The sequence below is a fragment of the Aphelocoma coerulescens genome, chromosome 9 (assembly GCF_041296385.1).
Source record: "Aphelocoma coerulescens isolate FSJ_1873_10779 chromosome 9, UR_Acoe_1.0, whole genome shotgun sequence".
NCBI lineage: Eukaryota > Metazoa > Chordata > Aves > Passeriformes > Corvidae > Aphelocoma > Aphelocoma coerulescens.
Genome location: NC_091023.1, coordinates 18,830,603 through 18,852,051, shown reverse-complemented (window position 1 = coordinate 18,852,051; position 21,449 = coordinate 18,830,603). Strand labels below are relative to the sequence as shown.

Below are 21,449 nucleotides of genomic sequence, written 5' to 3'. Positions count from 1 at the left end.
CTCTTTCCCTGGAGTTTATTTGCAGGTCAGGTCCAACAGGTTGCTGAATTCTACATGGACATGGTGCAGTTGTGACTCTGTATCCTGAGTCTCACTGCTTGATGTAAAGTAAGATACTCTTGAGACAGCCTGTGCTGTACTTCTGTTTCTAGAAGTTTTTTAGTAATTGCCACTTCTTTTAACTTTTCAGGCCATTTTTACATACCCAGGATATGTACTTTGTATTTGTTCAACTGTTGTCAAGTGGTTCTGCTTGGTTTGCCATAATCCTCATAGTAGTTGCTTGTTTGTTTATTGATGTTGTGAAGAAAGTGCTGTACAGACATCTGCAACCAACAAGTACTGAAAAAGCTCAGGTAATGTTATGCTTTTGTATCCAACTTGACCAATAGTTACCCTCTTACATTGCTGTCATGTTTAATGCAGAGAAGTGTTCTCATTTTGAAATGTACTTGTTAATTTAAAATCACAAAAGTGAGGACACCATTTTACAAGGCAGTAATGTTTATGTTTAAGTAATAACAAAAATAATAGAATTATTTATGAAGGGGTCACTCAGTCTTTTGCATCTCAGCTTGCTGCTGTATGAAAGGATCATACTGTGCATTTTTATACTGCTTTGTAGAGGGAAACTTACTTTTTTCTAGGCATTAGAAGTATTAAAACCTGCCACTGTAATTGGCACTGAATAGTTCTTAAAATGTGAGGGAAACAATAATTTTAAAAATTACTTTAGTAAAACTTGTTTTAATTAGTATTTCTTAAATCTCAGTCATTTCATATGCTATGCATTTGATTGTTGATTCTATAATTAAAGCTAATTACCCGTGTGGTGGTTTCCCAGATTCATAGACAAGGTCTAAAGTTATGCTGTGGTAATGGAATCTCCCTTCTGCCTGACACAGGCTACAAAACAATCCTTTAAATCATTCTGTTGAGATTAGGCTGTCTTTTAGGTAAATATCTCATTTCTGAGGGTTTTCTTTTTAGAGACAGTTATGGAGAAGTCACCCTGACCTATTGTTCTAGTAGTGACTGCCTCTCTGGTTTCAGTTTTCAACATTTTATCTTTTTGTACTTTTTCTGCTAACCTGAGAAGGTTTCTATTACAGTTTTTGTTTTACTCACAGTTAGGTTTGTGATCAAGTTTATTTTAGCACTGTGGTAGGTAGATTGGACTTGCATCTTCTGTCAAAAAGGTTCTTTTAGAATCTTTTCATCATCCTTGTATTCCTCCTGTAATTTTCACCATTCTTCAAACTCATTGTTCAGGTCATTGATGAGAAGTCAATTAGCATAGGGCCAAAAACAGTGAAAGTGAATGAAGGACCCAGCTGTCAGAGATACCCCATGCACAGTTGCAGCCTGAAACCTGTTAGCAGTTTCTGTCCATCTGTGTGCCATATTAATTTTGTAATGTCCTGATGGCTTAATGGAAATGGCACTGAGCTCTGTGCCATACAGAACTCCTGACTGCACTGCATCAGTGCTGTTATCTTTAGCATCAAATCTTGTCATTACTTTGATGTAAGTGCACGTTGATTTGCTTAAATTATATCACCCTTCTATTTTGTGTGGTAAAAAAAATCCATGTGAGACGTTCTCTTCATTTGCCTAGGATCAGCATCATGCTGACAAGCCTACTGCTAGCCAAAATACCCCATTAGTCCCTTTTCAGAACTGGAGTATTGGCTGCTTTTTCCTGTCTTGGAATTTTTAGCTAAAAGCTGTGGTAAATAACCAGTGACTTTCAGAAGACTGTTCAGCTAGACCTGATAAGACTCTGGATTGCACCTTGCTGCACTTCTTGGATTAGAGTGTCTATAGGTAATGATACCTACCTATCTTTATTCCCCCTTTCAAAAGCTAGTGGCAATATTTATCAAACACTCCCTTTCCTTCCTTGCTGTACATCAGCTGTTGCTGTCTGGCAGTATATTGGGGTGGTTCTTGAGGTTTTCATGTTCTTGAAGTGCTTGAGTTAAAACCCAAAAATCCATATGGTTTTTTTCTGCCTTTATCCATATACTTCCTGCTGCATTCTCTTGCTTTAGGAGTCCTTTCTAAAGAATTTTTGGGCTCAGTTTGCTTCCATTACAGCTGTGCTGTCAAGGACACAGTAGGGCCTCTTACTTTTAAGAAGGAATCTTGATGAATGTCTTAACACCTTTCCTGTGGCTGTGGCTTGATTCCTGGCCATGGGGATTTTGCCTTGTGCATCTCTTTTAGTCAATTTTTTTCTTTTTCTTATTTGCTTTCTACTTTGCATTTGACAGAGTCACCATTGAGTCTCTATTTACCAAAATACTGTCTTTTTTCTGAAAATTCTTAATTCCTGATGCTGCAAAGTCAAGGTGTCTGAAATGGGATTTGACCAGGAATTCTTCAGCAGCCAATGGTTTCTCTTTGTGTGTCTGACAGTGAAATTATAGTTAAGAATGTATTTGCAAAAAGAAGGCACCTCTTTGTTCCTTTCTTGAGGTTAAATCTGTTGAGATTTTCCCACTCTTGCTTTTAATGAGACAGTCAGCTCCACTGGATTTCATTCACTGTTCTTGCAGTGAGGAAGTAGATGTAACTGAAGAGGAGCAGATGATCAGCTTAGCACATTTCTTGTCAAGAAGTGACAGAATGCTTCTTTTACGATCATACCTCATCATTTGTGTTTAAAATTCCTGCTAAATATTTGTCTTTCTGTTCCAAGCAGAGGAAGAGACCAACTTTCAGATAGAAAGGGTTTGGAGAATGTCTGTCCTAAATGCTAAAAGGTGATGACTGATGCTAGGGACTTCTGTGGAAGTCACTGAAGGAGTAAATATGGAACTTTGTATACTGTCCTTTTAAATTATTTTTCATAGTGTAAGTGCACCCTCTGTATAACTGAATATTTTTAATCATTCATTTTTAATTGTAGGACTACATTAGTATATTTTCATATTGGGGGAAAGAAAAAGCTTGGTTTATAGTTACTGTGTTTTTGTCATGGCAAGATAAATTGTTACATGACCTAGTTCCTTGTTTTTAAATTGCAGCTATTTAGGTTATTTGTTTCTGTTTGCCATCATTTAAATTCTAAAACCTTCCCAGCAGTAGTGAGCAAAACACAGGTTTCTCAGCTAAAAATGCTTGTTTTAATTTTTTTAATTGTTTTAATTTTTCAGAAATTGTTTGTGTGTGACCTACCCGACTTAGTGCTTTGAATTCACTGTATCTGTAGGAATCTGCCTTACCTTGATTTTATATTTTTTGTTAGTATGAAATGATAGCATTGAGAGTGAGTTTGCCTCTGATCTGTTAGATGTTACATGTAGCTAAGTTACTCATAAGAGAACAGAGAAATTTAACTGATATGAGAGAGAAATTTGATAGGCTTTTACATGTAAATATTGTTCTGGCACAGCAGCTTAAATCTCAGTCGTTCATTTTGGGAAACTAAAAATTAAAAATTTGGCAGGCGAGCATGAGCTGACTTTTTCTAGAGAATGAGCTTGATTAATTTTATGTTCCTTAATGCACTTAAAGTGAATGTGTGTTACTTTATTTTATTTTAGTTTTGCTGGGTTCCAAGGGTTTTTTGATGGCCTAAAGAAAAGCTGTCTTATGTTTCACTTAGGTCAGTTGCCCTGAAGTAGCTTGTGGGCAATTTCTCAATATAGGTCTGTTACAGAATCTTACAGGAGGAATTGGACAGTAAGGTAAATGTGAATCAAAATATAAATCTCTGGGTAAAGATAAATCACAGCACTGTTGAGGGGAGAAAGCAATACAGAATAAAAGTGTCTGGTAAAGCACAGATGTAAAAGTGTGTAGGCCTTTTCTCTCAGTATGAAAGCAAAGGTACTTTAAGAATGGTCCTACCAAACCAGTGACTGGCTGTGATGATCCCAGGAGCTGTCTTGAGGGTACCAGACTTGTGTTCTGTATATGATGTGTATTCCACTTAAATAACAATGTGTTGTCCTGTGTCTTTCTCTTAGAAAATTACTGCTGCTACTTACTGACATGTATGTTCCATCCCTTCTCTGTCCAATTGTAGATGTACTCCAACAGAGTTGCTTTAAGTGACGAGTTCATCGCACTGCAGCCATTGTCCAGGGCAAGGAATCAGCTGAGCAAAATTAGGTAGAGTAGGAGGGACAGTTCCTCATCAACTCTTATGCATGCTCAAGGTGAACTAACCAGTGCTGAGAGAGATGGGAAGAGGCATGAATATATATTAGTGGGGTGAGAGGGCAATACCTCTAGTGCAGAAACATTCAGTTTGGTGGTTTCTTGGCTTTGCTCTGTGTTTCTGAGCCAAATGCTTCTCCTAAGTAGCATGTGTTGGACGTACTTTTTTTTTTTTTTCTTTTTTTAGGAAAAAACATCCCTAGCATGATGCTCAACTTTCAGAATAAAGATCAGCTGTTCTTGCATCCATTTTTAAATAGTCGTAATTTCTAGCATGGTTATAATGCTTTTAGTTTCTTTATGATAAAAATTAACAGTGCTTTTTGCATGCTGGATAATTTCAGCTTCATAAGGCTGTGACAGGAAGATCTATGTACTTCAGGCAGCAATTTCTTGCAAGTTATTTGGCCATTTTAATTTGCTTTCAATTGTGTCGAAAGAGCAGAAAATGTTTGAAGCTTGGGTGTGTCCATACCCTTGTGCAGCTGAGGCTTTTTGTGTCTGTTTTGTGCATCTATAAAGTGAGTGTTGTTTGTTTTCAATGTGTATAGATACATATTCCTAAAGGCATTTGGCTACAAAGTCCCAGAAAATTACTCAAAACAAGATCAAAGCATACATGTGTCTGTGTAGGTAAAACATGATTCTGCAACTCGTCAAATGTACTGAGTTCAGCACATGAAATGCTGTCAAATGCTGATTCTCTTTTGAGACTTAAGCATTCATATGCATCAGCAATGTCTCAATCCCACCAGTATCTACTTGTACATCCTACAGCAAGAATTAATGCAACGATCTGATTCCTTTTAAATATTTTTTCAATGTGACTTTGTTGTTAAAAATGTACAAAGAGGTGCCTAGGAGAACCAACTAACCTACATTTTAGGAACTTAATTGCAGTTTGTTTAACCAAAAGAGAAAAGTTTTGTATTTTCTCTGGGAGTGCACTACACCTTTACAAGGCAAAACTTGAAATGGCCATTGTGTTGTGGTGTTAGTGACCCCACTGTGGAACACAACACTTTGGATTTCCAAACCCCCAGGGGGATAGTGGTGGGCTGTTTTTATTTTGTTTTGTTTTGAATTCAGCACTTAACAGCTTTAAAACTGGCAAAGTACAATATACCTTTTGAAAACTGTTAAACTTAGCAACATATTGGGGAGGTTCCTCTGCAAAAGCCTTTACAAGTTAGCTTTTAAAATTCTTGGTTTATCAGATATCTTGGTTTATCAAGTTACCTTTTAAAAACTTTGGATAAGTGTATGGAAGTCTCTGTTTTCTCAATGAATTATTAAAGTGAATTACATCACACATCGTATCTATGCCAAAGGTTTTAGAACAGAAGATTCTGTTAAAATTTCAGAAACTAGACACATTTGAATGGTTATGCAGCTGGATAGTCAAAGGAAAATAAAGCTGTCTAGGAATGCAGCACTGTAGCCATTAAAATGCTAAAACCAGGAGAATCCTTGCATTTTTTTGTAAGGCAAGTTTTTTGTGAGGCAATTTTCTTCATATTAAAATCAGGGAAGGGTTGGAAAAAAGGGGAAATCTGTTTTGTCCCTGAGTAACAAATGATCATGAAAATCCAGTTCTCTTGTAAGTCAGAATTTTCACACTTGAGTATCTAATAGTACCTGAAGTACAAGCACTGGGTGCTTTCTAATATGTACTTGAGCTTGTAAAGTGCAGCAAGAAGCAAACAAGGATTTGGGTTTCTCTAGTTTATTCTGTCTTTGGACAAAGTTCTGAAGTTATCCTGTGGATCCTTGCCTAAAACAGTGACAAGGAAAATCAGTTGATAGACAGGAAGTACTCCCATAACTATACTAAATAAAATCTAATTTGGAGGGAAGAGCATGGGTTGGTTTCTGTGGTTTTCCCAAAGCAATGGGGCAAAGAAGGCAAGGAAAACTGTAGGAGGATGAAACAAAACAGCTGCCTGGTGAATATGTAGCTGTAAAGCAGCTAATCTGTCACACCTCATTTGTACATGCCCACCCACAGACTGAATCCTTTGTGACTCCAGAATGCATGGAGGTTGATGAACAGACTCTGGCAGGTTTTTGTTGTTTGTAAATATGTATTAAAAGTCTCAAAAGGAGCATAACTCCAGGTTAAACTGAGTTATTCCTTGTTCTGCCAACATGCTTCCTGTTCTCTTGGGATCAAAAGGAGACTCCCTTTATGAATGCAAATTAAAAGAGAAGTATGATGTTGAAATAATTTTTTATTTCTGTAGGCTTCACAGTGCAGAAAAAATGTTCAAGTTTGTATTGAGTATATTGGTGATGTACAGTTAAGATCTTTGAGGGGGATCTTCTAAGTGTCCAGGTGATTCCTGTAAGTCAGAATTGCAGTATTGTGTGTGCCTGTTAAAGTCTTGCCTCTAAACTTCACTGTCCCTTTTGGAACTTGGGATGAAGAGGAAATGAGGCAGCACAGGCCAGGTGCAGGAGTTTTGCTTAGCTGGAGTCTGGCAGAGCACTGCTTTCCTCCGTAGCTGTCTCTCCTGTTCTTGGAATGTGTGAAATATGTATTTTAGGGTACTAGCTGGGTCCTATTGTATCTCATTCCATGTTTTTACCTGTAAAGAAGGCTTTCTGTCTGTATGTGTGTCAACATGTCCTGTGCTTTGTAAGAACTGTCAGAAATCTTAAGCCACCTTTGAGCAGGACAGATGTTTTAATACTGCTTACTTGATGGGATTAACTGGGTTTATAGAGTGTCTACCTTTGGACAGTGTGTTATGAACTGTACACAGAACTGGGGAAATGTAAGACACCAGAAAGGGTTTTATTTACAGAGAGGGCTGTCAGTGCACAGTGTTATATCCAGGGCTCTGGAGCATTTAGCTTGTCATAGCCAAACCCTGTTCTTTCCCCATCTCCAGCCCCATGAGTCTGTTGCTGCCTGGTTTTCCCTTCATCTCAGTCCAGATCTGCTCTTTAGCTGTCTCCAGGACTCCAGGCCCTGGTTGTATGGCCTTCATTACTTGTCTGCATTTTTAACTCTAGCTCCTGTTCTGTAGGGTTCACCCCCTACAGCTTTCTGGTCTGACCCAGCCCAGCTGTGCCGAGAGCAGAGAGAGGTCTCTGTTCCTTTTACAGCCTGTGTTTTCTGTAAGGAATGTGTAATTTCCAAGAAAACTGTCCAAGTAGAAGCATGAATTCCCACTAGTGAGGTGTACTAGAACACCCTGATGTGCTGCACTTTGATCCAGGGTAATCTCTTCCTTTACAGGCCCGTTCATTGTGTTAGCATAGCTTGGTGCTGATCTGTTGGCTAATCCACAGAATCTGTTTCAGGAAGATGAGGAAATGAGTAAAGAATGCACCATTTTGGATTTGTCTTCAGTCACAGAAGTGCACATACTACTTACCTGAAGATACTTTTGTCTAATGACTTGGAAATAATGAAATAATTTGGCATTTGTAGGTTCATTTGATGCAAAGAGTAGAAAAAGAAGTGATGAAAACATCATGGCAGTGAAGTTGTTAGATGTCAACATTCCTATATACTTTCTTTAAAAATTTAAATCTAATTGTTTGGGATTTTGGTATACAGTATATTAAGGGTTAAAGAAAGTGAGTTTTAGAGTAGGGAGCAAGTTTTAACTTATTTGTGCAATAGTAGTAACCATATATATCTTTTTTGAAGCGTCCATGTAGCATCAGAATATTGGCAGCTGGGACCTGGGCTCAGGAAAACACCCTGCAGTGCCCTTAATTTAGTGTACAGGATTAAACACATGCCCTGTTCCTCAAAGTCCCAGCTTTTCAGTGTGATTAAATGTCGGGTTGAAATGTCTGTCCTGTGGCATATGGAATAACCTGCAATAAGACAAACTGAAATGGTCCTTTGTGTTAGAAGGGGGAAAACAAAACTCTAAAATCTAAGAATTGTAGACAGATTCCAAATTGGGCTTCCTTGTTGTAATCTGTGGAGCACAAAAAGACCAAACACTTTTAACACTTGGGCACTGAGAAACCCCATTTGATCCACCAAAAATAAAAAGTGCCTCTTGACCTTGTAAATATGCCTTGTTCTCTCATGACCAGACCTGTGAAAGTTCTTGTAACAACAGTAACTGTTTTAAAGCAATTCAAGTGCGGTGCTTTATAAGATCTGTTGCTTTTCTGTCCTTCCAGATGGAAGAAGATAAGGGTTCAGTCAGCTCAGCATGTGACTTTGCTGAAAGCAGGCACAGAGGGGAAGACAATAGGCAGCTGCTAGACCCATCTTGCCTGCCCGACAGTTCTTACCTCCACTAGGTAGTACTCCCACTGTACCCTAATGTGTGTCTATTTATTTACATATATCATATAGAGACAGTCATTGAGCCATCTCCAAAATGCCCATGGTTTTGGTATCTACAAGAAAAATTGGATCATAGAATGTTGGTTTGATTTTTTTTTTTCTTTATCAGGCTGAATCATTCTTTAATTCTGCACCTCAGTTGCTTTTTGATTTATTGCATCCAATGGGCCATTCTCATATAAAGTATTATATTTTTTGAGATCCTGGATCTTACCTTATGAACATACTTTATTTGCCACTCAAGTATTAATAATATCTGGTATTTCTCTATACTCATTAATTTTTTTAAAGCATTGTCTCTCCTGCCTTGTATTTCCTGAGGGTTTGTTTCAGGTCTTCAGGGAACATCATGCCTTCCTGCCTTGCCATGCCAGGTTTTACTCTGGTATAAAACTATGACCATATTTGTCCTCCACAGAGAGAAAGTGAAAAAAGGGACTCTGTAGCATATGTGTCTTCCTTCCAGGTAGCAGATGTAAATCCATGTTGACCAGGCAATGATAAACAATACAGCTACATATAAAATTCAGTTGGGTTTTTTTGTCCTTAATGTTCTCACAGTATTACTTTACACTTAACTGTGAATTTGACAGAACAGAGTTGTTGTTTCCAGGTTTATGTAAGGTCTCATATGGCATTTTTTAAGAAAGTAATATTAACTTTTCCATAAGTTGTGGTTCAAGCATGATCCTAGCTTTCTGTATCTAACTTCTGAAGAATAAAGGAGATTCACCAGAAAAAGAGACATCAGACCTCCAAAATCCAGAGCTGAGAGTTCACTGCTTGGAAGCTCATTTGGGTTACTCTTGGTTCCTCTTTCTGATAGTCTTTGGATAATATCCAGGACTGCTGGCTCTCAGGGTAGTGGATTCTAAGGAAAAAAATGGTCTGGTTGATCTGATCCAGCATACAGCCACTGTAAAGTGACTTTCTGCATGAGGATAATGGATGAACTAAGTATTACTCTGTTTGAAATTCTGAGTGTAGGAATGTTCAGTTTTGTGATGCTCTGACCACAGCTGTGAAGGTCACTCCATCTGCAGCAGGGGGTTTGCCTGCTGACCTCCAAGTGGGAATTCCTTCTGCTCTGTGTAATCTCTTGTGTCACAACTCTGGGAGCACAGTCTGAGGTGGCTCTGAAGGTCTTATTTGCTGGTACTGCAGTGCTGCAAAGTGTGCTATTCCTGATTTTGGTATCTTCTGTGGCACTGCAGTTGGGACCACTCGTGGTGGCCCATCGTAGGAGGGTGTTCAGGGACTCAGGCTCTGTTGAGGTGTGTTTTGTTTGTCTTTTAACCAGAACCCCTTTCAGACCTGTCACTTGCAGTTCTGCTCCTGTCTCTCAGGTACAGAAGTTCATTGTCATGGTTAATGTTCCTTTTGTGTCCCAAAGACCCCCCAGATGAGTGTGTGAGTTAAAGTGTGTTCTGCCTGTACTCAGCTGCAGCCTGTGAGCTGTGGCATCCACAGGATCAGGGGGCTCAGTTTGTAGAGAATCCTGTACATTCCAACAGCTGCTGAGTGCCAATCCTGTAAACATCACGATGAGTGGTGTGATGGGAAGGTCTGGAGGGGCTGTGGGGAATGTGGCATGGAGCTGAGGAAGGGGCAGGCACAGGAAAAGGTGCATGGAAACAAACACCAGTTCTGCCTGTGTGTTCCTCCTTGTCCTACCAGTTGGGATTTTTCTCTTGTATTTCCAAATGCCTCTTGTTTCTGTTAGCTGCCTCTTCTTTGTTGTGTAGGCTGTTTTGTCGTGAAGCTGTAAATGTGTCCAGCTGCCTGTTTGGGGGAATTAGGAAGGAGAGTGTGTCCACTCATAGTAAACCATTCCCATAGGGAACTCTGAGGTTCCTTGCTTTCCTTGCAGTGTTTGGCAGCTGTGGGTGGCATGGAAGAAATTGGGGCTTGAGAACAGAATCTTCAGACAACAGTCAGTGACCTTTGGTTGTCACAGTGAGGGAAGGCCTTAAGTGAGCTGTGTCCTATCACGGACTAAGATGCCTCCTTCCAGAATTCTTCTTTCACTGGTGTGAGGAGAGAGTAATGGATGCTTAAATTCAGCCTGTGTGTTCAGTATTTATTTGACAGAATGCTCTCATGGAGAGTTTAAAATTAAATTAAAAAGCATCCCCACACTTCACATTTTTATTTCTCTTCGGAATGGTTACTACTGAAGTCAGTTTAGGATATTCTCTCTGCAGAAGTAGGAGATTCCAGTTATGCTGCAGTTGGTGCAGCAGTGCTGTAGAGGAGCACACTGGTAGGTGGCACTTACACCCATACATCTGTTACTGCTTTCTTTTCATTTTATTTCCTTTATTCCTTTTTTTCTCACCTACAAGACATGAGCTTTTGAAAGAGTTTATTATGCTAATGTCGAATTATTCTTCATGCTGGCATGAACGTGACTAAACCTTTTTGACATCGGCCTTGTTTGCTTCTGGATAAACCATGTTCACACAATCAGGAATGTGCTTTTGTTCCATACCAAGCCAAGGGTATCTGTGGTAGTGATATAATGTCAATTATTGTAGGAAGCTGCATTGTGCACTTGAGGAAAGATTACTTGGGATAAGATTGCTGTGTTGTATTCTGCAGCCTGAAGCTTTCTCTTGATAGATTTCCCTTGAAACAGGGCTGAGCTGGTGTAAATTGCTGTAGGGCCACAGAAGTGAATCAAGGCATCCCAGCTGAACGTGCATGTGCTCTGCTGTGGGGTTTGTTGGAGGGAATTCCTAACCAGCTCATTTCCAGCGTTAGGCAGATGCAGTGCCAGACCATTTCCATGTGCTCACCAAGGCTGCACTCAAACCTTGGGAAGAGCAAGTGTATGTAGACCTTAGGAAGTGGTAATATTATTATTGTAGTTCTCCTCTAAAATTGAAAAATATTCAACACTCTAGCTTTAAGAAAACCTGCTTTTCCTGAATGTTTTTTGGTAACATCTTCATTGCTAGAATTTGTGAGTACTGATTTTCCTTTTTTTTTTTTTTTTTTTTTTTCCTTTTATTTCCTCTTTCCAGCTTACTGAGGCAGGTTCAGGTATCAACTGCTTGGACTCCATGTGCTGCTTCTCAGATGGGGAAACAGCATGCACATCTGTTAGAAGAATGCTGGAACGACTAATGGGAAGGTGTAGCCCAACCCGGGTCAACAGGTGTGGCATTTCTCTCAATAGCCTTTGCTGCAGACGATTCTCCTATAAACTGGAACCTGATGAGCCTGCAGCAATAGATGTCTAGAAACCAGCTGCAGGTTCTGCTTATCTAAGTAGAAAATGCAGCTCTTTATTGTACTTTCTTTCATCTGAAAAGATTAGCTTCTTGTTTCTTTTTGAGTGGTTTCTTTTGGGATGGGGAGGGGAAAAACGGTTTTCAAAAGATTTCTGTTAAAGTGTTTAGTTTGGCTTTACAAGTTCTTGTGTTGTATCTATCATAATTTCTCTTGATTTGTACATTCTTCTCTTTAGAAAATCAAGTCTTGCTGCTTTGTTCTCCTTTTTATGATTACTTTTTTGCCTTCACGGATCAGGAGTTGTTTGTAAAGTCAAAAGACTTTTCCCTTTGGTTCTTGATGTACAACCTCCAAATATTACCTTGGAGCTTGCATTACTCCTGAAGGTATACAAAAGGCTCACATTCCCCCCCTTAAATATAACTTCATTGTTAGGAGGAGAGCCTTTAAATCTTTCAGCCATCGATTGATATGAAGATGAAATATTTTTGTAGTATAACTTTTATAAGCTATTTCTAAAATCAGAGTGATTGATAGAACAGAGTCTTCAGGTTCTAAGAATTTTAAATGTTTTTTGGGTTCCAGAAGGTATATTGTCAAAAACATGTGTGCCATTCCAAAGCATGTGCTAAATAAATCTTTCCTTCACAAACCACGTGTGAAACAAACGTCAGTGGGGTAAAAGCACGTTGAGTAATTGAATATATCTGAGGAGCAGCACTGCTCTTGCAGTCAGCCCAACTGGGAGAGGAGCTCTCACTGAATCCTCCCATGTGCCATCTCCCCATTTCCAAACCAAGAGGGTTAGCAAACAAATATGGAAATATTTGGGGGTAGAAATAAAAGTAGTCTTTTGTACATCGTAATGTCTGTCCCTGAATGATACCATGGTCCTCCATTGGTCAAAAGGCAAACCTTAAAACACCGAACTTCACACATTTTCAAGGAAACTCATTTTGCAATTGAACAGCTTTGTCTCTTTCAGTTAAAGGTTGTGATATCATTCATTGGGTATCAAATCTCGTGTGGGTAATTTTCCCTGACAGCTTTGTCAGCTCTGATTCTGCCTTTAGGTATTGCCTGGTCTGTAGCTCATCTCTGTTGGAACTCTTGTGTTGAACACGGTGTCTGTGCTTTCAGTCAGTCTCTCTTTTCTGGCTTGCTTATAAAACTTACTGAATGTTTCTACAAACCTAGGGTATGAGTATGCAAGAAGTTTCATTCCATATGAAAAATGAACTGTTACGATTAAATACATTTTTAATTCAAACTTGCTGTGTAGAAAGCAGGCATGATGTGTAAAATAAACAGTTTAATAGAATTTTTAATCTACAAGGTGAGCATTTAATTGGTCTAAAAATCAACATTTTGGTAGCAGTTGCTCTAACTTTTCTGGGGTTTTTTTTCACTTCTCTGTAAAACTGTGCTTTCCAAATGAGGAATTTCTCATGCCTCTTCTTTTCACTTATTGTTATCTAATTAGGGCAGATTGTTAGTTAACAATTGCCTTAGTAACCTGTAGTCTTATAAGGTAGGTATTCTGTGTTTTGTTTTCTGCAATGTATTTGCAGTTTTACAATTTGGTCTTTGTTCCACTCAAATTTTCTTTCCTTAAGAACTCAGAAATATTTATTGAAGCTAACTCGTATTTGACAGAATATTAAACACTTTTTTCAAGACTGCTTTTTCTCAGGTTTCTTTTCTGTTTACCTCATGTAGTTTTCAGATGAAGTTCCATCTAGCCAAATAGTTTTAGGGTTCTTAGAACACAGACATTAGGATTCATTTTAATGAATATGCAAAACTATCTTGGTGCTACAGTAAGGGCTTGAAATTCTGTGGGTTTTGCTTCTGCCTCTGGTTGAAATTGCTCTGAACAATCTTCTAGTTTCACTTAAATTTATGTACAGTACAAATAGAAAAGAGAGAGTGTTTTTTTAAGTCAGTCATATTTGCTTTCTCCGATGATTTCAGCTCCTTCCACTCGGTATTGACATTTAAAACCTGGCCTAAAAGTCAAGGGACCATTTAATCTCTTACACTTTCTTGGTAATATGAGAAATTCTTTATTCATTTTTTAAATCACTAATTGTTTAAGTCACATGAAGGAGTTACAAGTTGTGAAATGCTGAAGGTACAGTTAAGAAAATTATTGGGTGATTTTAAAATGCTCATAAAATTGTTTAGGCTTTGTTCACAAGCTTGAGCTGCTTTGTTTTTATCTAAATCTCCAGAATATTGTGCAGTCCCCAACAGGATGGTCTTTTGAGTACTTTTACTCTATAAAACAGCTAAGTATTCAACCAGGAGGTAGCTGCAAATTATTTTTTTTGATTGAAGTGATGCTGATGAATATGTTGTTTGTGCAAGTGCTGTAGAATTAAGAGCACTATTTTAAATAATGTTGCTGTAGCCAGTTTGTGTTGTATTCTCTGCTCCTTACATTCTGTCAAATATGATATTCTGTCAAATATGATAACATGAAATCAAACATCGTGTCAAATTTTGATAAAAACTTTGATGAATCAAAGTTGTACAAATGCTTGGAGTAGTGGGCCACAGGAATATAGTCTCTTGTGCATAATTTACTGCTTGTAAAATGTATTTGAGAAGTATTTTCTATAGCTTCATTCACCAGTTAGAATATAAAATGTGTGGTGTGGTATGTTAAAATTCATTTTTGTCTGTCTGTTCCATTAAATTGTCTGTCAACTTGTCAGTCACTAAAATATTAAGAATGCTGGATCACATACATTACTTGTACGGGAATCATTGCTGAGTTGTTGGGTCTCCCATTAGTGGTTCTTGTGTCAAGGCACTGCATGGAACAGTTCTAGAGAAACAGCAGATTTCTGACTAATCCTAATTTGGAGGATAAGCTGGTTTTGTTTTGATTTCCTGCCTTCCAAACTTGTTCAGCTTTTCCCACACAGTCCTGTAGCACTGTCCAACCGAGAGCAGTATTTCATCCCAAGCAGTAATGTGTCCTCAAGTGAAAGGCATTGTGAGACCCCTCTGAGTCATCAGCTGTGATGTCTTGGGTGGTTCCCTCATGTTCTGAAGTGTAACAGGAAGGGATGAAAACAGGTTCATGGCTGTAGATGTGTTGTCTCTCCCAGGTTCAGCCAGTGTGGATGTTTCCTGCTGGGACACGGCTGTGCCGGGTTTCCAGGGTTGGCTGTGTGCTCCGCAGGGCTCTTCCGGAATGGCCTCACGGTACCTCTGTAGACAGGTAGCATTCACAGCCTCCCAAGGCACAGCACTAAAGCTTCAGCAAAACAGGCATAAAAACCTCTGCTTGTTTTTAATTCATAGTGATGGAAATATCTGTAGCTGTGTTAATTACACAGCAGGCATGAATTGGCCTCTGTTTCCAAAGGTCTGAATAAACTGCAGGTACCTACATGAAATTAGTAGATTAGTCCCTTAAAGGAGTACATTTGCCCACTCTCATAGCACTTCTATCTCTTGCTCTCATAGACTTTCTCCTCACCTCTAGAGTACAAGTTCCCAGTCAGCCAAACTTTTCTTTTATTGTTACTTTAGATCATGGAGTTCATCGGATCCCTTCTATGCCAACGACAGGAGCATCCTGACTCTCTCCACAATGGACTCAGCCACTTGCTGACAGGGACATTTTTGAATGCCTTGTGGAAGCCATGTGCTGCTCACACACCTGTAGCAGGTGCTGAGGCAAGTTCAGTGTCCGGCGCTGCCCTGGGAAAGCCCAGAGGGACTCCTGAGTCCAGGCAGGGCCTGTCTGGCCTGGCATAATCTGCACAGCAATCACTTCCAGGATTTTTTCTAATTATATCTACAAATTGCTAAATAAGTTGTTGTTTTGTTTTTTTTTTTAAGGAATGCTTTCACCTCTGACCATTTGATCCTTTTTGTTGCTGTATGAGCAGATTGGAATCCTACATTTAATGATTGAGATGTCCCTGTAGCGCAATGGCAGAAATCTTTCTCCTCCCAAATTTGAGTGATTCGATTTGAATCTCCACAATGAAACTTTTAAAAGTTGTGTTTTTCATGATGACCCTTCTCGTTAAACACACACATTCATTTTGAGCTGTCTTGCAGATGCTGTCTTAGCAGTTTGCAAATCAATTTTGTTTTGTGGACGGTTACTGTATTCTATAAACAATCAGTTTAGTAATTTTGGGGAGTTAAATGCAATTCAAATATTTATGCTGGTGTATGAGTGGCAATTTATTAGCCATTGCTTTGAAAAACACTGTTAACTGAGACAAATCAGTAATTTGGAATAATAAGGGATATAACAGTTCACTGTTCTCCTGAAGTACAATACAGAAGCCAGTCATCTTTTATTATGCCCTGTGTGTTTTGTTAACAGTTCTGGATTCTGACATGGAAAAATTTCTTAAGAATTTGTGGATTGAGCAGAAGTCTCACTAGCATAAATTTTTTGAATTATTAATCCTTTTAAAGTTGGGGAATTTTTGCATGTTTTGTTGTTTTTCATGTATTTATATTTGGTCATGTTGTACTTTGAAGATACAATTAATGCTTAATTATCTTCGTCTGTCGGAGGAATCCGAGACCTTGATGGCAATGTTTTGATACCTAAGTATGCCAATAAAAACAAATTGCACAGTTGGAGCTTTGGGTGGTGCATCTTGCAGGTGCCCCCCCTGTCCCAGTACAGATGTGTCTGCCTGGTGGGGGCTGGGGAGCAGCAACATTTCACTGTTCCCTCAGCCAGGGTGGCTGAACCCCCTGCTTGTCCTTGGATGTGGGAGATGAAGTGGGGGTGCTGCAAAGGTGCCTTAGGAAAGGTGCTGTGCATGGCTGGGGACTGGGAAAAGTGCTGCTGCTCCGGGACACCCCCTTTGGTCGGTCTCTGACAGTGAAGTCCCATCAATAACAGCAGCACTCTTCCTGTCAGACAGTTAAAGGTGTAAAGATCCTTCTTAAAATTAGCTCTGGGTAAAAACTCTAAATCTGGGCTGCTGTAAACCTGACTGACTGTAAACTGGGCTGCTGCCAGAGGAGTTACTCTGTTGTCATCCCAAATTCTCCCAAGTTCAATGAGCAAAGGAACAGGTCCCACTTTCCTTGGATCAGATCCTTCAGATGTTCCTTACCTATAAAAGCTCTGCTGTTCATTTTCCTGCCCGTGACTTTAACTGGGATTATTTCAGCTCTCCTCTTGGAGCTTTGTTTTAGTGTTACTGTGTGGCAACTTCACTCTGACCTGAAGGCTGCAGGTACTCTGGAGTTCACAAGACTTCAGTGCTCAAGGCAGGGTCTGGGTAGCAAAGAAATTGTCATTGCAACTTTGTTGTTAAATTTGTAGTGACTTGAAAGTGCAACACACGAGGGATTTTTCTCACTGCTATAGATGAAGACCAGTTCAGAAATTAAGAAGCTTTAAAAATAAATTACAAGATGAGAAGAAGAAACAAAATACAGCAACCTTTTCTTTTAAGTAAGTGTTTAATTCAGCGTTCATAGTGCATTTCTGTATCACGTCTTCAGCTGCCTGAGTGCAGTGAAGCTTGAGGTTGAACATGTCAGTGTGCACTAGATCCCCCCAGTGAGTGCCCAGGGGATGAAGAATTGCTAACACTGAGCCTTGCCTCCTCAAGCAGCAGGTATGAACATGTGACTTATCCCCCTGGTACGGCTTAAAACCTGGATCTGGCTGGAGAGGCAATAACCTGATGGTCATCCATCCAGCCTCCCTCCCCCCAGATCTGCACTAGTAGCAAAATACACTTGAATTTCACCAGCTCCTGTAACTTCCTTTGTATTTCATATCTGTATAAAATCTGAGTTGAAAATAGTAATTTTCTTCCTAGTAGTTTCTCCTTCTAGAAGTCTTTATGCTGCCTTGGATACCTAGGAAATACAGAATTATTTTACTAATCAGATATCTGCTGTTTAGCTGTATTTTACACCTCAGTCACAGTGTTTCACTTCTCAGCAGTGCTTGTTTGTCCATGTCAGGCACAGCATTGTCCTGTCAGTGTGTGTGACCGTGTGCCCTCATCCATCCATGTGGTTCGTGTGTCCTGCCCTGAATCCCAGACAGGCTCATTGTGTGCAGGGGAAGCAGAGGCTTTGCCATAAACCCCGCTCCAAGCATTTCCATTGGCCCAGCTCTGTAGGTGATGTATTTTGGCTTTTACCACACCAGTGCATTCAGTAGATTTGCACAAAAGCAGCACAGTTGTGTATTTGAAGAATAATTTGCGCTCATTATGTGTTTCTTTAAAACCTTCCATCTCCTCTCCTCTCCTCCCTTTCCCCCTACTTTCCCTTTTCCCAGTGTTTGTAAGGTTACCGAAGAAACTTGCATTTAAACAATTCAGGAAGGACTTAAGAATCCATCCCTCGGCCAAGGTATATTTTTCTATTTGCAGTAAATCTAAGTCAGTAATGTCTCATTGAGTAAGAGCATAGCCATGGTTTGAGTAAGGGCAGATTTTTTGGTGTGACAAATACTTTGTGTGGAAGTCACTGGGGTTTTGTGTTGACGGCACAAATCTTAAAAATGCTCTTATTCAAGGAAGAAGGACTTTGTGTATTTATTTGGTAGCTGAAGTGTAGGAACCAGTTCATTGTGCCCTGGGCATGGTGCAGAGTCCTTCACGAGGGAAAGCGAAAAAACCAGTTAATTCAGTGTAATGCTGGCATTCACCTCCCAGTGACAGTGTGAAGGGATGGAGGAGGCTTTGCCATGAGGAGGAAGTGTTTTATTATTTACCATTTAGCCTTGAAATGCATAAAAGCCTGTAGTAGATGTTTGTAGTTCAAAGCAAGAGTGGTGTACACTCACTTTACTGTGCAGTGTCCCTGAGGAAGCACCTTCTCCACAGCTGCTCCCAAATGGGATCGTGTTCCCTGCAGGTCAGTTCTGCCTCTGGGAAAAACAGGGCTTGGTTTTCTTACTTAGGAAAACAATTTCAGTTGCCAAACTCATGCTTTTATGAGGATGCAGTGGAAAACAACTAAGTGAGAAGATGTTCTGAATTGTTTCAAAAACTAAAATGTAAATATTCAGCTTAAAAATATTCTGTGTGTTTTTTAAGATTCCAGCAGGGGAGGGGGAACAAAAGCTTCAAAGGAAGGAATGCTGAAAAACTTCAGCTTTTCATTTTCAGAATGATTTGAGAAAAGCTTGTGCAACTTAGAATGCATATTAAGCACCTATAATTTCTTATTGAAAATCTTTGGTAATACTTTCAAATGTGTATTTTTATGAAAGTGTAACTCCTATATTGGAATACAATACCATTTTCTAGTGCTAGAAGTGTCTTAAAGCTGCAGCCTAAATTATTTTTCATAGTTTCATCTGCTACTTCTGCACTTCTGAATATTTGTCATTTTGGTGAAAGTCAGTGTTTTAAAGTGCTCAAGCAAAACGTGCTTTTGAACCATTTAGTTCGAGGTTTTCATTTTTTTGTGTAGAATCCCTAAAAACTCACCATTGTCATTGCCCTCACCAGTGCCCTGTTGTCACTGCTTAAAGGAGCATTCCTAGAACTGGGCAAATCCTTCACCAGGGACTCATTTTAGCCTTTATCCTGTTCCTGAATTATTTCCCAGCCAGACTCTCTCGTTTGCAGCTCTGGGGTGGGGGTTTTTTCTGCAAATGTTTTTATTGTTGGTTGTTTCGTACGTTCCTTGCTTCTGTTGTTTGTTCCAGTGGCACGGTTTGGTTTCTGCTCTGGGAATGACTTGGTTGTGTAAAAGGAGGGCCGGGATGCTGGGGATGCTCATGGCTCTGCCAGCTCTTGTCGCTCCTTAGCAGCGCGATTTGCCAGGCTTCTGCTTTCTATAGATTTCTTTCTATAGATTTCTTTCTATAGATTTCTTTCTCCCTTCAGCTCAGTGCTGCTCCAAAGGCGTCAGGACTCGCTCAGAGCCGTGTGTGCTGCCCCGGCCGCCTGGTGCTCCTTAGGGATGGTGGTGTTGTCACCGCCCGGCTCCGACGGTGCCCGCTCCGGTGTCCCCCCAGCCCGTCCCACCCCGGAGAGGCGCTGCTGCCGCTGCTGCTGCCGCTGCTGCTGCTGCTGCCGCTGCTGCTCCGGTGCCGCTCCGGTGCCGTCCGTGTCACCGCACAGCGCAGGGAGGGCCGAGGAGCTCTGCGGGACACGCGGGGAAACAAACGCGCTGCTCTGGGAGGCACAGAGCGTGGCTTGGCTGAAAGAGACCCTGGCGGGCCTCTCCACGGCCTGGGGGTGTATTCATCTCTCCTCAGCAGTTTTCAAGAATATTACTTCAAACAGCAGCAGGTTCTCACCCTTTTTACATTTTGACAACAGGATAAAAGATGATCTGTGGAGCACGCAGTTGAAAATGGTTAAAAATGAGGTGCACCTTGCTCCAGGAGGCTCTTATTTGTATCTCAAAGAATATATTTTTACAAGTCTTAGTTGCAGTCCCATGACAGATTTCAGATTTAATGCATACAAAAATAACAAATCACCATCTAGACTCGTGTTTTTCACTGAAGTGTGATTGAGTTTGCTGATTTGAAGAAAAAAACTGGAATGGTCTCATCTCTGCAAGAAGTACCTTTTAAAAGATGTTGACCCTTAGGCAGACTAGGGCCATTGCCCATGGGAAATGAGCAATAAGTTAATACAAAGAATTTTGGACCTCTGACACTGTGGCTGCCTCATGTTATTTTTGCTCCTCTGCCAGCGAGGCCGTGTGCTTGCTCCTTGTACAGCTTGGTCAGTTGTTGTTTTGAAAATGGTTTATGAAAATTATATTTATTAAATAAAACTTTCACTTCTAGCTGAGTCATTGTTTTAATTACATAAGGGGTAGAGGAAAACGTGGCAGAGCAAAGCCAGGCTTGCTGCACCCCAGGCCCAGGCTCAGTCAGGAACAGGGCTGGAGAGAAGTCACCAGCAAGAAAAAGAAAACCAACCTGGGGCTCTTCCCCACACAAGTTTTAGAGCCCCCTCATCTCTCACCCTCACAGGTTCCTCACCTAATTTCATTTATCCCTCTGACTCCTGCCAGTTGTCCTTTGAACACTGAGAAAGACTTGAAATGTTACATTCTGAAAACACAGAACTGAGTTTAGAAAAGAAACAGTTGTAGTTTCATGCAAAACATTCAACTTGCATTGAGGCAGCTTTCACTGACTGAGAACTTCCAGCAGCTGGGTGTGGAGTTTTGTACCAGTTTCAATGGTCAGACTTGGGCCTGAGTTACAGGTGCCTCTTTAGCAGCAAAACCCTTGGTGTTTATTTCTGCAGATACTTCTACATGTTGGTACTAAACCAGCTCCGTATTTACAAAGCTAAGGCCTATTTTTGATAGATGAAATTATAATTACATCAGGTATTTAATGGTGTGGTCATCTCCTGGAGAGCTGAGAGGCCTGAAGGGCACCACGGGGTTTTGTTTAAAAGCCAAACCCAGTCAACTTACCATCCTCAAATAAAATCTACAGAGACTTCTGGCAACATTACTTAAATAAAAGCGTGAATGACAAAAGTTTATTAAATGCATTCTATAAAAAATTATATCTTTCTTAAATAAGGATGTCTCAGTACGGATTTCATCGTAAAACAGTTTTGAAGCAAGTCATAAGTTACTTATTAACAGGCTGATCAACAAAAACGTTGCTTTACTACTGAACTTGAGGCATATTTGAACCACAGCAGTGTGTGGGATCTTCCTTCACAGGCTGGGGAATGGCAGTGCCAAGAGCTGGGAACAAGGAAGAGGCGAG

The 21,449-nt window shown here is 40.1% G+C and overlaps 1 protein-coding gene across 5 annotated transcripts in view; it reads left to right on the top strand.

The window, feature by feature from the left end:
- ATP11B (ATPase phospholipid transporting 11B (putative)) overlaps positions 1 to 20,506 on the top strand; it is a 65,681-nt gene extending 45,175 nt beyond the window's left edge. Inside the window, exons 28-31 of one of the 5 annotated variants that reach the window (XM_069024893.1) lie at positions 191 to 356; positions 4,037 to 4,122; positions 18,024 to 18,097; positions 19,585 to 19,651. In XM_069024893.1, coding sequence (XP_068880994.1) covers positions 191 to 356; positions 4,037 to 4,122; positions 18,024 to 18,057 — 286 coding nt within the window. In that variant the 3' untranslated portion in view covers positions 18,058 to 18,097; positions 19,585 to 19,651. The other 4 variants (XM_069024889.1, XM_069024892.1, XM_069024891.1 and 1 more) reach the window with 4 other exon arrangements.
- The last annotated feature ends 943 nt before the right edge of the window (positions 20,507 to 21,449 follow it).